The sequence below is a fragment of the Lagenorhynchus albirostris genome, chromosome 7, assembly GCF_949774975.1.
Source record: "Lagenorhynchus albirostris chromosome 7, mLagAlb1.1, whole genome shotgun sequence".
NCBI classification, from domain to species: domain Eukaryota; kingdom Metazoa; phylum Chordata; class Mammalia; order Artiodactyla; family Delphinidae; genus Lagenorhynchus; species Lagenorhynchus albirostris.
The window spans coordinates 103,973,635-103,990,297 of NC_083101.1; the positions used below are offsets into that span (position 1 = coordinate 103,973,635).

The 16,663-nt window shown below is 51.2% G+C and overlaps 1 protein-coding gene across 2 annotated transcripts; it reads right to left on the reverse strand.

The window, feature by feature from the left end:
* Window positions 1-1,593: 1,593 nt before the first annotated feature.
* Window positions 1,594-16,425, reverse strand: CLU (clusterin). 2 transcript variants are annotated; one of them, XM_060155736.1, is made up of 9 exons: window positions 16,269-16,425; window positions 12,691-12,807; window positions 11,226-11,374; window positions 8,993-9,163; window positions 7,080-7,491; window positions 5,909-6,013; window positions 2,977-3,206; window positions 2,086-2,255; window positions 1,594-1,840 (listed from the first exon to the last, which is right to left on the reverse strand). In XM_060155736.1, exons 2-9 carry the CDS (start codon window positions 12,767-12,769, stop codon window positions 1,831-1,833), a joined length of 1,326 nt encoding a protein of 441 aa, XP_060011719.1. In that variant the 5' UTR covers window positions 12,770-12,807; window positions 16,269-16,425; the 3' UTR covers window positions 1,594-1,830. The 2 variants fall into 2 exon arrangements, with proteins under 2 accessions (XP_060011719.1, XP_060011720.1); XM_060155737.1 differs by lacking the exon at window positions 16,269-16,425 and adding an exon at window positions 15,858-15,994.
* Between the last annotated feature and the right edge of the window lie 238 nt (window positions 16,426-16,663).

A 16,663-nucleotide genomic window follows, 5' to 3' on the forward strand; every position in this document is an offset into this window, starting at 1 on the left:
GCCCTGAGGGGAACTGCAGGGACCCAATGGGATTGCCCAAAGCAATTGGCCCAGGGGTTAGAGCACGGTGGTTGGCCCAGGGCTGCTAGTTACAGTTGCCCCAAGCTACACACGGCACAACTCTGGGGTCGTTGCACCTCATCAGAGATGATATCTAATTACAATTTTCTAGCAGAAGGCTTTCAAGTGTCAACGTAGAGGCTGACAGTGGATTTGTGCCACTCCCCTGGCCAGGCAGAGGACAAGCCCTCTCTTCTCAGAACATCAAGCCCTGCTCCCATTCTGCTGCAAGGATCCTGGAAGCCAGAAACCAACATCTCATTTCCTGCCTCGGACCTTCTAGGGCCTCAGGCTGGAACTTCTGTTGGGGATGGAGGGACGTCCACGGACCCTCAAACCAGGCCACTGTGCAAAGAAGGAAGAGGGTGGGGAAAAGGGGTCCCAGTGAAACTGAGTCAGCTTTAGCCTCTGAATTTTAAGGGGCAGGTCTAGGAGAGTTTAAAGGAGGTTGCGTAAAAAGAAGCAACAACTTGGTGTAGTGACTGCCGGCATCCAGCAACATAATGGAAAACAGAAAATAAGTTTTGAAACATAAGCTGTGACAATGATGTAATATATAATTTACAATTATGGTCATTTTAGCAAATGCCTTCTGAACCATAACCCTAATTAAGGTTATGGTATATCTTTAAATGAATCACCCTAACTTTACTCTGAACTTCCTTGATAGCAATACTAAAGTACTAGCTTCTGTGGACATATACTGAGCCATAGAGTTTGTTGCTTGTGTGGCAGGGTTGTTGATAACTTGGAGAAACAAGGAATGGTAAACTAAGAATATTTTAAGCTTTTAATTTACACGTGGACTTTGCTACAAACCTTGAAGTGTATTTGATGAACAGAATTCTGTAGAGAAGATTCATAAACGGAGACGCTTCTTAATGTGAAGTACCGCGGTTAGTCACTGCCACCTGCTGGCAACGTACGGTCCTGCAGGCCAGCTATTTCAGAGTGAGGGGTGAATAGTCATCACGAGAAACCCAGGCAGAGGAGAAATTCCTGGGGTTGAGGGAAAGATATAAAGTTTGTATAGACAGACAGTGGCCAATCAATGCCACAGTCAAGAAGGTGCCTCAGGGATTCTAGGCTCTTACAGCTAAAAGAAAATTACCTCGTTTTTTGGGGGGGTGCACTACTTTTTCCATAAGGAAAATATCAATTATGTATGGAAATAACTGGTATGCCTTATTTTTACCCCTTCTGCACCCTAATTTTCAATGTATTCCTTCAGGGTATCACCTGCGCCCCCATCAGAATATATCTGCTTTATAATGGAATGGAAAAGATTCATTTTTCAGAAACGTATTTTTAGCTGGCTATAGGGAACATCTCTCTTCCTAAAAGCAAGAAATCTTTGAACTGGGTCAACTTCACTGTCCCACTCCTTTTATGCTCAACTATATGAGAACATACCATCTTAGCCATTGCTTTTTCTTTTCTCCTTTTTTCTTCCACACCCAAATGAAAGTGTGTGGGAGATGTAAAAAAAAACAAAACAAAACAAAAATAGCATAAAGAGGACACAGCAGAGCATTCAGATTACAAGGCGGTTTATTGAGTTAGTGGCATGCGGGGAAGTTCTTCCCGTGATCAGCAAATGCAGGCATTACAGTGCAAATCCAGAGGGAGAAGCTGGGTGCGGTCAGGAGGGCCTCGAGCCCAGGGCCTGGTCAGCTGGTGACGTGCAGAGCTCTCTAGAGGGGGCTGTGGCTCATCGCGGGGGCAGCTGGACGCAGACACCCCCATACTTGGAAAAGCAACGCTCACGTCTCACTCCTCCCTGAAAAAGAAGGCGGGGAGGGGAAGGTGAGGCCTGATATTCACAGAGAGGCAGCAACCAACGCTCCAATTCTTATCAACCCAGAAGAAACATCCTCCAGAGGAAGGAGAAAATTCCCAGTAACTTCGTGGCTCCCTGCCTGTGCTGTGGCTACAGGAGCAGCGATTCCCAGGCCAGGTCCCTCTTCTCAGTCCCCAGGGACCTGACGGGCCCAGAGGGACCGCAGGTGAGGCCCGCACACTCACCGGCTCTTCTGGCGGTATTGTTGTAGCGCTTTCTCTGCCACAGTCTCCATAAACTTAGGACTGGAGACTTCTTGTGGGACCGTCACAGTGAAGGGGTAGGAATCAAAGAGCTTCACAACCACCTTAGTGAGGCCAGAGGGAACGCTGGGGTCGGAACTGTGGGAATTCACCTAAAAGGAGAAAAGTCACGAGAGGGCGGAAACAACGGTCAACACGGACTCATTTGGCACCTGAAGTCAGGCTTATTAATTCAGATCGGTTGACCCCTTTGCTTTTTACTCACCTCGACACCTATACAACTTGGTGAACAGAAATGCCCTAATTCAGAGACCCTCGTTTGTGGGTGTAAATGTCATTCACGAAGGACCAACCTGGGGGAGCCCCACCGAGTAAAACATGTTTCCTTTGAGGAGCCACTGGCCACGTGGTGGTAGAAGAGGAATCAGGGAAAGAAAAAGAAAAGGTTCCCAGCACGAGAGGGAAGCTTCTTATCACTGGAGGAGAACGATGGGACAATTCATAAGCCATCCTAAGCAGGACGGGGCAGCAAGGCAGCTCCCCGGAAAGGGCACTAGCTCTGCAGCCGGGCAGACAGGTTCAAACAAACACCCAGGTGATCACCCTGCAGATAGGAGATGCTGGGTAAGATGCTGAACCTCTCAGTTTCCTCATCTGTAAAATGGGTTCATGACATTGCACGTCACTGAGTGATGAGGTTTCCATGCACCACTGGACCTGAGGTTTTTGTTTCCTGCCATACGACAAATGCTCAGTGAAAAGCAGACATGCGCCTTTGAACATCTTCACCCCGTTTCGGCCCTGGGGGAGGATCACATGAGCTCCAGACAACACCTTGAGCCCAGCTTCAGTGTGTGGCCAGGACAGACTCACCGTGGAGACCTGGAGATAGTGCTGGCTGTCGCTGTGCGTGAGGTTGGCCAGCTGGGACACCCAGGTGAACTGCTCGTTCAGCTGCTTCAGCAGGGAGGATGTGTTCAGCATCTTCTGCTGGTAGGACTGGAGCAGCTGGTCGTACAGCTTGCTGAACTTCTCCGCCATCTGCAGGGACATGTTCAGCTGCTGGCGCAGCTGCGTCTGAGAGGAGTCGTTCGCTGAACAGTCTGCCCGGAGATTAAAAAAAAAAAAAAAGACAAACGACAGAAACGTGAAGCGAGAGCTAAAAGGGGATGAAAACAAATGGCAACCAGTTCACGCAGCCAGGACCTAAGGCAGAGCTAAGGCAGAGCTACTCCAAGCTCCAGTCCACCAAGCGTTCGCTAGCAGCTCAAGACAAAGCAGAAGGCTCGCCCCGCATGTAAATCAGCGTGCGCGTCCTTCATTGAGAAAGTCTTGCCCTGGGAGACGATGTCGTCTGAACCAAACTGTCTCAGTGACATCACTGATTTCTCTTTGGGTGCACGACCCTGTCCCCTTGGGGACCAGCAATGAGGGGCACTGCCCACACCTCAAGCAGCACGGACCTCAGGGCTCCATGTGCTCAGACCTCACTGCCCTCCTTCCCTCCATTAGTCATTTCAGGAAACGGTGGATGTTACTTGTAGCTGCCATGGTACCTGCTATGTACCGGGCACCACCAAGTGCACTGGATAGCCGTGAGCTCTAATAGTCAGATGTATTCTGACGTGAAGTATTATCAAGAATGAAACTGAGGACCAGAGCGGTACATCATTTGCCTAAAGTCATAGGATGAACGATTTGCGAGGGCAGGATGTTGAACCCCGGGCTTTAACTCCTAAACTTGGGCTCTTCCTACTCTGAGTCTGTGGCTCTGGAAAATTCTCCAAGCTTGCCTATATCTATAGAGTTGGAAATTCTGGCCTCAGGAGCCTGGGTAGCAGAAGAGCCAGTCAGGACCCTCGGGCCACACAGCACAGTAGCCTGGGGTTGGGCATCCGGGCTTTGCCCACCTGCCCACCATGGCTGGTCGCCAAGCTCACCAGAGAGCGGGGAAGTTCATGGCTTTTGGTCACCAAGTGCCCACTGCAGGTTGTCAGGTGGATAAGGGCTGGGAACTACCCACTCTCTCTCTCTCTAAAAACTACTGTTTTTCTCTCCCTTGATTTTTGAAAACTATCCCCAAAAGAGCACATCAAACCCAAGCACGTCAGGGGAAAGGGGGAGTTCTTTGCACACTTCACCATGGTGGCTGTAACGATTTCTACTAGAATAAAATAAAATGTCAGGTGGGACAAGACATAGGATTATTAACAATAAACTCGGTTGAAAAAGGTATATAATGACGAAACTTAACTCTTCTTACCAGGGAATCATTGAAAATAAGGACTGTCATTGAGAACTGGGTAGCAGTCTAGAGCAGTGGCTCTCACCTGGGGCGGTGCTGTCCCCAGGGATATTTGACAAGGTCTGAAAACCTTTTTGGTGTCACAACTGGAGTGAGGGTGGGAGGCTACTGGCCTCCAGTGGGTAGAGGCCAGGGATGCTGCTAAACATCTCACAGTGCACAGGACAGCCCACCACAAAGAAGGACCTGGTCCAAAATGCCAGTGGTACCGAAGTTGTGAAATTCCTGTCTGGAGGTCCCGGGCAGCACCTGCTCAAATGTCTGCAAGCATCTTAGATAAGGGGTCATAAGTCTTCTTCAATGTAGAAAAGAAAACCGCTGTTTCAGGAAGCTGTGATCAGTGAACATTAAGATCAGTGCCAGGGGCGCCAGTCTGAGCTTGGGGATCTGTAGGTCTCTTCTTCTGGCCCTAACGTGACTCTCTCACGGTGTGATTTACACCCTTCTAATCGTGGTATTTTATGGGATAAACCCAGGAGGTTGTGTACTCACCTCTCGCTTCTTCATAGATCAGCCTCTTACAGCACTTGTATTTCTTTTGCAGTAGCTTCTAAAATCACAGCAATGAGACTAGGAATATTTAGCTAGACTCTGAAGGCCTGCCCGGGCAAACCCAAAAAGGATTAAGTAAGAGCAAAGCCGTAAGATCGATCCGCTCGGTACAAGGGAAACAATTAACTTTTTCCGAGCATAGACTGTTGTCGGCCAGGAAGTATTTCGCCGCTTTTATAAGTGTTATTTCCAAGTAAGAAGAATTTAGTCCCCCTGATAAAACCGAAGGAAACAGCGGAAGGGAGGTATTTCCTCTGCCTCAGGGACCAACCTACCAAAGGTAAAGTTGCCGGGAAGCTTGGGTACCACTAGGAGAGACCCACGTGTTCAGGGTAGAGAACACAGCAGCACTGATTGGGAACACACCACAAACGCCCCCAGGGCGTCATGTAATCTTGGGCAGGTCACCAAACCTCTGACTGAGTGTCCTCCTCCGTAAGACAGGGATGATAACTGTAGCCACCCCGGTTGTTCCAGGAAAAAGAGTAAATGTTTGTAAAGTGTTTACAAGAGTGTTTAGTAACACACACATGGGAAGAGTTTGTTTAACAGAATCCACACTGCCTAAACTCTCACTGTCTGCAGCAAAACATGAGGATGTCTGCTATGTCTGGCCCTTGGGAACAGACGAACTGAGGGAAGTCAAAGGATGACAGCTCTTTAGAAAAGCACGGCAGCTCCTGCCACCGTCAGCCTGTTAACCGTGAGCTGGATCGTGTGGTAAGCACCTTGTATTCTGTCCGACTTCAGGGACAGCCCCTCATCTTAACCCGCGACCCCAGATGGGGACCCAAGCAGAGCTGGGCAAAGGACTCCCCCACCCAGAGTCACAGCTGGAAGGCAACAGAGCTGGCATTTGAACTCGCATCCGTCTGAGCCCATAAATGCAGCCCTAGTGAGGTGCTGGAGACCCGAGGACACAGGAGACCGCGGGGCCCCCCGACTCACCCATGGACAAGATCTCCTGGCACTTTTCACACTGGTCCTTCATCTTCAGGCATCCCGTGGAGTTGTGGCGGATTTCCTTGCACACGGTGCGGTCACTGCTGTTTTCTGGACACACACAGGGAAAGTCACACAGAGCGACACAGAGATGGACCACCGCGATCTCCCAGAGCCCTTCCACACTACTGTCTGGCCCTTTGACGTGGTTCTGCGGGCAGAGCAGGTTGGACTCTGGTTGTTCGCCTGCAGACACAGGCTCGGATCGGGGCTCCCTGCAGCGGGACCAGCAGGTGGTCCCCAGGGCCCCCTGAGCTGGGTTCGGCCCCCTCCCCCACCATCCCCACCTGCTGGCATGTCTCCTGCCTGCTCGTACTTCTCTCTGGCATCATAACCCGTTCTGCTCTGCGTTCTCTCTGGCTCATTTCTCTCCCCGGGTCAGACAGCAAGCGCCTTGAAGGCAGGAATAGGATCCACCTTAGAACCTCCTTGTAACACAGGGAGCCCCCCATTATGGATATGCAGTAAACTCCTCGTTCAATTCAATACCCTCCTGTGTTTCCAATCCGTTTCAAGCCACAGCCCAGTGCCGGTCAAACTGTAGCATTTAGGAGATGGGGTTGGCCAACGAGTGTCTATTGGTTCAATGAAGGAAATCACTTCTGAAAAGTTTTGGCTTCTCGTGTCCATGTTAGAGTTCCTTCATTCAAAATATATTCATTGTGTGCCCATTCTCTACCAGACCCTAAGGTTACAGCCACAAACAGCTTTCTTAACCGTACCATGAGCTGATTATATAATTTGTCACCAATATATGCATGGCGTCCACATAAAGCCACCTGAGTTCCCAAGACAAAGGGGTCTAGTTCTCTAGAGGAAAGAGTCAATGTCATGCCCTCCAGTTGCTGGAAGGAGCTTGGTACACTCGAAAGAACACAGATTCTGAATCCTGCAGGGCTATCTTTGACTGGCTCCCACTTTATCAGCTGTGAACCCTTGGACATGCTCCTTCACCATCCTGTCATAGTTTTCTCCCCATCAAACCGGGATGAGAGCACCCTCCCCAGGTTTCTGGGGGTGGAATTCAGATGACACATGCCAAGCCCCGGCCACAGTTCTGAGCATCTAACGGGTTAGCATCTCAATGAATTGTGATTTCCCATCCCATCCTTCTAACCTCCTGGGAATTCCGCCATCGGGAAGTGGTAGGGAGTTCTATGCATGTGGTCATCCATGGCCTGCTGGGCCTGGTGGATCATGTCAAAGAAGGGCTGAAACATGTCATGGAAGTTCAGGGGTTCCAACAAGGGGAAAGGCATGACGTTCCGGGCGAAGCGGGACTTGGGATTGAAGAAGAGCGATCCCCTTGGGAACGAGCCAAAGGGCGAGTAATACTGAGTGTCCTGGAACTTCCGGGGAAAGAACCGGTCCTGGAAGAGCTCGTCCATGATGTTGGATGCGCGGGTGAAGCTGTCCTCCATGACGTCCATCACGTGGCCCTGCTGCCGGTCGTTCTCCAGCAGGGAGTCGATGCGGTCACCGTTGATCCATAAGTAGAAGGGGGAGCTCTGGTTCAGGAACTCCTCGAGCTGCGACAGGAGACAGGGGACAGTCAGGGGTGCTTCCCCCTTGTCAAGACGGGCCAGGCCCGGCCCCTCCTGCCTGCACCCGGGGCAACTCAGAGTCACAGCAGGCGGCAGAAGGCCAGGCTGGGACTGGCTCCCCATCTCTGAACTGTCCAGGTCAGTGCCTTTCCTTTCTACCGACCCCGAGGGGAAGAGCTTAGGAAGACCTGCGAGGCCGAGAGAGTCACAAGGCCCGTCACATGAGACTAGTCTGCTGTCCTCTTTGGCCACTGGTGATCCCCAAGCCCGCTCAGCCAAGGGCCCACTGACGGGACTCCTGGAAAGGGCGAAATTCATGAGCCCTAGCTGAGCAAGGCCCGCAGGACAGGGAGGATCAGTAATAGGGTACTAAAAATTCTTAATTCCTTCTGTTTAAGTGGATGCAGGGCTCTGCCATACCGTGGAGCCATTTGTTACGTTAGGCAGCTAATAATTGCTGAATGAGAGTCTTCGGAAGATGGCAAATACCTGGCACAGGTGCTTTTCATGACTCCACATTACTGCACTCATAGCAGACATTACCAATTGATCACAGCGCTCTGGGCCCCAACGCAGCCAGAACTAATCAACTGCATGTGAAATGAAGCTGTGATATTGTGATTTATAATAAGAAATATATATTTGGTCTGGTCCTTGATAAAGAGGTCCTAAAGCCCTTGGAATTTCCTGTGCTAAGAGCAATAAAGGTGTCTTTTGTTATGTTAGTGAGGTGACTTTTCGGAAAGCACCTAGGGATGGGGGCTGGTCGCCAGGGGAGCCAACCCTAGGATTAGAGGGTTGGAACTTTCAGCCCCACCACCTGATTTCCAAGGAGGGGAGAGGGGCTGGACCTTGAATCAATGACCAATGGTCAATGATTAATCAATCGTACCTATGTAATGATGCCTCCATTAAACCCAAAAGGATGGGCTTGGGGAGCTTCTGGGTTGATGAACACATGTGCCAATGAGATGCAGGAGACTGCTGAACTCGAAGAGGTGATGGAAGTTCCCCATCCTTTCCCCATCCCTCCCCCTGGGCATCTCTTCCATCTGGCTGTTTCTGAGTTATATCCTTTTACAACACACCAATAATCTAGTATGTAAAATGTTTCTCCGAGTTCTATGAGCTCATCTAGCAAATTAATTGAACCCAAGGGGGCGGTCATGGGAAACTCTAATCTACAGCCAGTCCGTCAGAAACACAGGTGACCACCTGGACTTGTGATCGGCGGCTGAAGTTGGCAGTGGGGATGGGGAGGCGTCCTGTGGGACTGAGCCCTGAGCCCGTGGGGTCCGACGCTGTCTCTGGGTAGACGGGGTCAGAGCGGAGTTCAACTGCAGGACACCCAGCCGGTGTGGGAGAAATTCTTGATGGGGAAATCCCCACACTTGGAATTGGGTGCAGAACCAAAGAAGCATATTCAGTTCTCCTCACTGCCCAACCAGAGCCCAGGCTGTGCTGAAGAAGCGGGGCCCCTTGTCACCTGTTGGCCCACCAGTCCCGAGCCGCTTCTGCAGACACGCGCGTAGAACTTCATGCAGGTCTGTTTCAGGCAAGGCTTACACTCCTCCCAGAGGGCCGTCATGGTCTCATTGCACACCCCCTGGGACGCCTTCAGCTTCGTTTCAGAATCCTTGGTGTCATTCAGGGCATCCTACAGGAGGACCGAGGCTGGGTTAGCAACAGAAACCACGGCTTCCCCTTCCCCAAGCAGGCACCGTGGTGCTGGCCCCCCGGCCCAACCTGGCCACATGGGGTGCTTATTTCCACCCCTGCTCTGGCTCACGTGTTCCCGCATCTGCCCACCTGGAATTCCCTCCCCATCTGGCTCTAAACATCCTCTCGCCTTCAAGATCCAACTGCTCCTTAGTCCTTTCCAGCCATTAGAGCTCATCTGGACAGCTCCTTTCTCTGACGCTGCACTTACAGTCTCTACCCCAGAACTTCCCTCTCGTCAATACCCCACTTCCTAGTCTCAGCTTCTGGAATTTAAACGTCATCTTTCAAAGCTTCCCTGAATCTTATTTCTCTATTGCAACCATGGTCCCCGGCATGCCACAGGAATAGGTAAGCTTCCGAAATTAAAGTCACCACTACTACCGAAACTCTCCAAGATGACCATGACATTTGATCCAGTAATTCTACAAGAATCTATCCCAAGGAATTCCTGCAATAAAGGAAAAATCCATATGCTTGAAGATATCTGTTACAATATTCATGTGTGGCAACAAAAATACTGGAATCAACCCCAATGCTCAAAACTAGGGGACAAGTTAAGGAAACTGTGGTACCTACAAAAGGTAGATAGGACAGCATTACAAGGGATGTTTGTAGTAAGTTTTAAGTATTATAATAAGCATTTTTCATGTTAAAAATTCAGGAGTTTGAGTATAGTCACTGTCCAAAAAGTATAGAGGAGAAAATGTAGTAAGAAATAGATCAAATGTTAAGTGAATTGTCCTTAGGTAAAAGGGTTATGGAAAAACTTCTGCTTTTCTATATTAAAATCTTGACAAATGAGTGTATTACTCTTCAAAGAATTAAGTAGACCATCCATACCCCAAAGCAAAGCTACACTATGAATATCTGAATATGTGAGGTCTTCTCTTGCTCTGTGTCCCCTGCCCCCCTCGTCCGAGATGGCCACCACGCCTCCAACTGGGCCAACTCACAGGCGTCAACTCTGCTGCCCAATTCCTTTCTTTCTGGTTCGCATATTCCTCAACTAAGAAGTCATGGAGCCTTTTTCCAAACTTGATATGCTTTATCATAGAACCTGGATTGTCAAATATCAAACTCCAATGAGAAGCACAAAAATTCATGAACAGGACCTGCCACTTCTACAAGGGCTCTAGGTTTCTCACAGTGTGATGAGAACTAATACTGATGCCAAGAAAGGTACTAAGTTTCCAAGAAAGTTAGAGCTGCACCCAGGCCAACATTTCCTTAAGTGGTTTCCATGGAATTGTGCTACAAGCTATCAGGAAAAAAATAACTGGATTCCATGGTCAATTCGATTTGGAAAACACTTGGATTAAATGAAGTTACACGTGCTTCCTTTACCGCACAACTTTTCTGAGTCTTTATAATGCTTTTACTCTATCCATCAGGGGTCATGAAGGTGGCAGGGGGCCCCATCTCAGCATCTCTGTCATTACGGGTAGGGTGGCAATGGGAATAGGCTTTGAGGAGACCCTGAAGGACATTATTGACTTTTTAAATAAGCTCCTTATTGAATTATAGTGTTTTCGTTTTGTATGTTCACCATTGGACATAGGTGTCTCTTTACGAAGTAGTCCAGAACTCTATAGAGCCTTGGGCAATACAGCGTGCGCCTGCCGTACCCCCGAAGGTATTGCCCCTACTGAAGGTAGGGTGCCACCCCTCTCCTAACCTGTGACAGTGACAGGCCCTACCCAAAGCCTGCCTTGGACCTTACACATAGTCTGGGTTTAGAAAAATCTACTAAAGTGAATCTGGGCGGCAGGCCCTGGGCCAGGCTTGTAACAAAACCAGATCCAAGATCTCACTGCTTGAAGCTTTGAAAAGCAAATAAACCTTCCCTATCTGTTAACCACAGCCCCAGTATCAGCTGACACAACCGGAGAAGGCCTGCGGGTCACCATAGTAACCTGGCAGGGCGTTCGGAAGAGCAACGGCCCCTCCCTCCCTCCAGCACAGCGGATCAAGGTGGGGGTCACCCGGGCTCTTCTTACCTCTTTCTTCTTCTTGGCCTCCTCTAAGGAGCCAAGCAATGATTTGCGCTCTTCGTTGGTCTGTTCTATTAGGGTCTTTATCTGTTTCACCTCCTTGAGAGCATTTTTAATTTCTTTATTAATGTACTTACTCCCCTCGGTGGACATTTCTGCAAGAAAAGAGCAGGGAGGTAGATGAGGCCAGAGGAAGGGATGGTGCTGGGGATATAACCCTGGAACCAGCTGGAATGGTCAGAAAGGCCAGTGGGCCCAGGGGCTGCCATGGCTGGGATCCTCCTGGCAGGCAGCCTTCCGGCCCAAGCTTTGCCCTGACACAGGTTCCATCCCAGGGCTCACTGTAGACCCAGGGCCAGAGAATCGATTACACCCAGCTGCTCAGAAATGCAAACCATCGGAGCGGACACGCCCCAGAGGAGGGACAACCCAGTCTGCCCCTGGAGCTCTGGAGAAGCAGCCTACCCAGCTGCAGAGGAAATTTTTCAAGGGAAAAAAAAAATCCTGGAAGCGTAACTGTTTAAGCATCAAAATATAAAATAGTGTTATTGTGGATACAAGTCTTTCTGCAATGCAGTTTAAGCAAACATCTGAACTTCGCTATTCCGATGCAGTGTCAGGTGACAGGGCCACAGAGGTGACTTAATAGCACCATCCTTCAAGGAGACTGTGATCAGACACCACACCGTGTGACAAATGTAATGAGACAATGTCACCAAAGTACCAAAAGTAACAGCCAATGCTTCTCTGGTTCTTATCCTGGGCCAAATGCTGAGCTGGACACTTCACGTGCATTTTATTTAATACTCTTGACACTGTCTTCACCCCTTTGCACAATCGAGGATAAAGAATCGCAGTGAGATCAAGATACTTACCCAGGGTTATACAGCTGGGGAGGGCGGAGCCAGATTTCCACCCAGCTCTGAGCTCAACGCTTGGGTTTTTAACTATTACCCCCAGAGAGTCAGTCAGCTCATAGGACAAGAGTGGGGCAGAGGGAAGACAGGTTTCAGGAAAGGCCTGGCAGCAGAGGGGAACCACCACCTGGGCTCTGAAGGATGACAGGCCCTCGTAGTGAATGATATTCCGCCTTACCTGAATCCGGAGCATTGGTTTTCTAGGTGGAAAGGTGGTGGATACAGGTAGTAAGTGCTATGGAAACTCAAGGGGAAACCCACAGAGGCTCCAATGGTCCAGGCTTCACGGAGCTTCGTGGAAGAGGTGTGGACGCCGGACCGAGCAGACGGGGAGGGGAATAGCCAAACGAGCTGCAGCAGCCAGAAAGGGCTTGGGGTCTACCTGAAACTGCCTGGAAGCCCACCTGACCACAGAGAGCCTAGGCCGGCGAGAGACGGCTCAGAGAGGGGCCCGGGCAGAGCAAACCCGATCCGATGCACAGGACAAAGGTGGTCTTAACCCTTGGGGCCCTGACACAGGGAAGCATGCCAGGAGAGCACGCCTGGTCACTTACCCTGGAGCTCTTTGTCCGAGATTGCCCTGCCATTCTCCCAGCTCAGCAGCAGGCCCACGAGCAGCAGTAGAGTCTTCATCTTGCCTCCTTCTCCAATTCTGGAATCCTAGCACGCCTCTGTTTGCAGAGAACAGGGGACTGTCATGGTAACAGCTAGACAGCCCGCTGGTTATGGGCCCAGCCTGCTGCCTGTGCGGCTTCCCAGGAACCCTGCCGAGGCCTTGCCCTCCACTCTCCCCGCAGCTGGCATCACCGACTTTTTATCCCAGGGAAGTGACAAGAAAGTATCAGACTTGCCACTGGGCCCCTTCAAAAGAAAGTGGAGGAAGTGGGTACGGGGAGGAACCACAGGACAGCAGCCTGATATAGAAGAAACGAGAACTCCAGAGTCAGAGCCACTGGGCTCTGGTCCGAGCCGCCCTCCTCCTTCCTCCTTCTCCTTGTCCCCCATAATAGCTGACGATGCCTAAAAAAGGCACATGTGCTTTCTGCATCCAGGAAGGGCATCTATCTCATGATACCTGCTCACATCAAACCAACCCTGAAAACACCTCTCTTGGGTCACTCAGCTGGCCTCTGCCGTCCCCCTAAAGTGGGGACTGCAGCCCACAGCACAGACAGCCCCCTGCTGTCTGCATCACCCACCCTGCCCACAGCAGGCATCACCAATCAATCACAGCACTGTCCCCATCAAGGCTCGACACCTCCTGAGATTGCTTTTCAAGGGTCTGAGGCAGTGACAGCCTCTGGGTTGCTACAGGGAAATAAATCCATTTGTCATCCCTAGCATGGATGAGAGTAGAACAAGGTGGGGAGGACGGTTGTCTTCAGGGAATAGAGAGGGAGGGGCAAAGCCAAAGGATTAACGGCGGAGGGGGGGGCAGGGCAAGGAACCTCCCCAGGAAAAGTCCCTGTGGGAGGACGTGCCATTCTGCTCTGCCAGGTCCCTTTCACGCAGCCAGTCCCTCTAAGCCCACAGCAGGGTGTGTGCCAGGGTCCTCCCACCACCACTCGGCTAGCTGCCTTGAGCCCTGGACCAGCTGGTCTTACACAATGGACCCTTTCCCAGAAGCTGAAGTTGTTGCAAAACAGAAACCCCTCCCCCTGCACTGCCCTTCACCCCAATGCTCATCTGAACTCACCCGTTTCCCCTAAGAGAATGGGAAGGGGGTCTCCCCTTCCTGAAATGATGCACATCCAGAAGCTGCTCTCCGCTCAGCAGGCCCATCTGGACCCTTGGGAGAATATTAATAAGGCAAGTCTCTCCTGAGACGTAATTAGTAAGGCAGCCAGGCTGTGGTTCCCGAGCAGCGTGGGAGAAGAGAGCGGGTCACCGCCTTCCCCAGAGATGGTGAGCGGGCAGCTGAGCCAGGGTGCTATTTCAGGTCTGCGTGGCTCTGTCCTAGCTGCTCACTGAAGCCTGAAACGCCTCAAACAGGGACAGAGCCTTTGTCACGCCAGAGAGAGAGCTGGCGAGAAACACCCCTCCAGCAAGAGGCCCCCGATAGCCAAGACTTCTGAGAAATCCAGACACGAGCCTCTGAAATAGGTTGGGACCAGAAGACAGGGCATTGGGTCCTGAGAAAAAGAGAGACAGGGCAGCTAAAGGCAAGAGCTCTGGATGAGAAGTCTGGAATCCCAGCGGTCAGTACAGGATCTCCCACCAAGAGCCTGGGGGCCGTGGGAGCCATCGAGTTCCGAGCTGGGAGAGAGACCTGTCTCCTGCCCAATCCCTCCACCTCAGAGGGGAGGCCGAACCCAGAGACAGGATGGGGCTCCCCAAGGCCTGCAGCAAGCTGGTGACAACCCCAGGATGAGGACTCAGCCCCCCCAAACCCCAGTCCAGTGTTGTTTCCTTGACACCAAGTCACTTAAATCTCTGAGCCTCCGTTTCCTCACCTGTAAAATGGACCTAATAGAGACCTTAGAGATGGGAACGTGTTCTGTAAACCCAAGGGTCTTATGTAATCATAGGAAATTCCGACTCCTTCAAAATTGACGTAGGGTCAATCACGGGCATCGGCAGTATCTATCGGGGAAGTGGGAGGAGGTGGTGTGTTGGGAGAGGGACAGAGGAACTGAAGCAGGTACACAAAGGTCACCTGTGGTCCCTCCCCGACTGTGGGCTTTGCCTCCGTGATGTGATCAGCTCCTACGAATTACCCGGGAGTCTTGTTATAATGCTGATTCTGATCCAGAGACTGCTTTTCTAATAAGCTTGCAGGTGATATCGATATTAGTCCAAGGCCACTAGGAGAACAGCGGCTGCGCGGCCAAACTGCCCTCCCTTTGCACTGACTCACCTCCCCACCCATCTCCTGGCCAGGGTGCCTGGTTGCCAACTGCTCTGATTGAACAAGCCACTCCAAGGCCCTCCTTTCCCCAGAGGAAGCCGTGGGGAGGACATGGTCAGGCAGCTAGTAAGCTGCAGGGTTTAAAGCCCAAAGCCCAAGCTCCTCTCCTACTGCCTCCCCAAATGCAGAAAACTCAAACAAAAAGAAAAATGAGAAGATAATTCACCTGTAATTCACACCATCGAGAGGCAAACATTAGCACTGTGGTATATTTCCTCTTTTCTATGCATTTGCATACAATCGGATCCTTTACACCCACTATCTTCAAATACTCTCTAAAACCACACTTTTGTGGCTGTGTAATAGAGTCCTTTTTCTGATGTACTTTATTTTGCTATCCCACGAGGCCAGGCATTTAAACTGTCTGTAATTTCCCACTATTACTATCATGAACACTCTGGCGAGCGTACTTACTCTTAAATTCCAAACTTCACTCTTAAAAAATAATAAGTTTCTTTTTTTCATTAGGTCCAGAAATTCTGGAAGGTCAAGGCTTGGGTTCTAATCCCAATTCTGATCCCTATTTGCTGTCTATCTTTGGAGATGGTCCTAAACCTCTCCAGGCTTCAGATTATCATCTATAAAATGAGACAGTTGAATCAGATGTCTGAAGTCTGATGGAGGTTGTGTGATGTTTCTCTGATGTACCCTGGTGCATTAGGAAGCAGAAAGAGTAGGATTTCAGTGGTTGCAACATATACTTAAATCAAATCATCATTACTTATAAACACACAATCCAGAGAACTAGAGAATTCGCGAGCAAACAAGATGACTCATGCGCGCAAGCTGACAACCACCCCTGGAGCTCAGTACCTTTCCAAGGAAGATGCTGCAGGAAGGCTGCAAGTGCAGGCCAGCTCTGCCACTCACTAGCCTGGCCTCGGGCAACAGCGTCAGGCCTCCAAGTGTCAATTCCCACATCTTTACAAAAGGAGGATCCTTACATCTATCCCGTTTACTCCACAGAATTGTGGTTGGAGCTGATGAACAAAGGGCTTCCTGAGTCCCTTGCCTGTCTGCCGGCAATTCGGTCCCGGCTCCGCTGTCTGGTGATGGGGCTCCGACCACCTCCCTTCCCTGGATCCGCGACTCCATCTAAAGCGCCCCTCTGACAGCCCTGTGACTCCCAGTAGCCGTCCTCTCCTCGCCTGGGTGCCGCCCCCCGCCCGCTCATCAGTCCCGGCCAGGCTCTGCGCAGGGGCAGGAAAGGTGGGGACATCTCACCGGTCAGCGGTGCCCGCGCGCTCCTCCTGGCGACGCCGCGTGCACAGCACGGTGAGGCGCTCGTATTTATAGCGCTCTGCTGCGTATACACCCACTTTGGGGCTGGCTGCAAACCTGCATGACTCACGCCCAAAGAATGCGGTAGAAAGCACCGGGAGCTTTCTGGAAGCCGGTGCGGGAGGGGGTTCGGAGGTGCGGGCGGGTGGATGTCCGCTGCAGCACCCGGCAGGGGGCGCGGGGGCGCGTATCAGCACCAAGAAAGGCCCAGAGGAGACAGACCCTGGGGTGCGGGCGCGCACCGCTACCGGCTCCCCGTCCCCGGGGGCTCAGAGCTGGGGCACTGCGCCCCCAGGAGGGCAGAGCCTGAATTAACGTGCAGAGCTGGCACCCAGCTC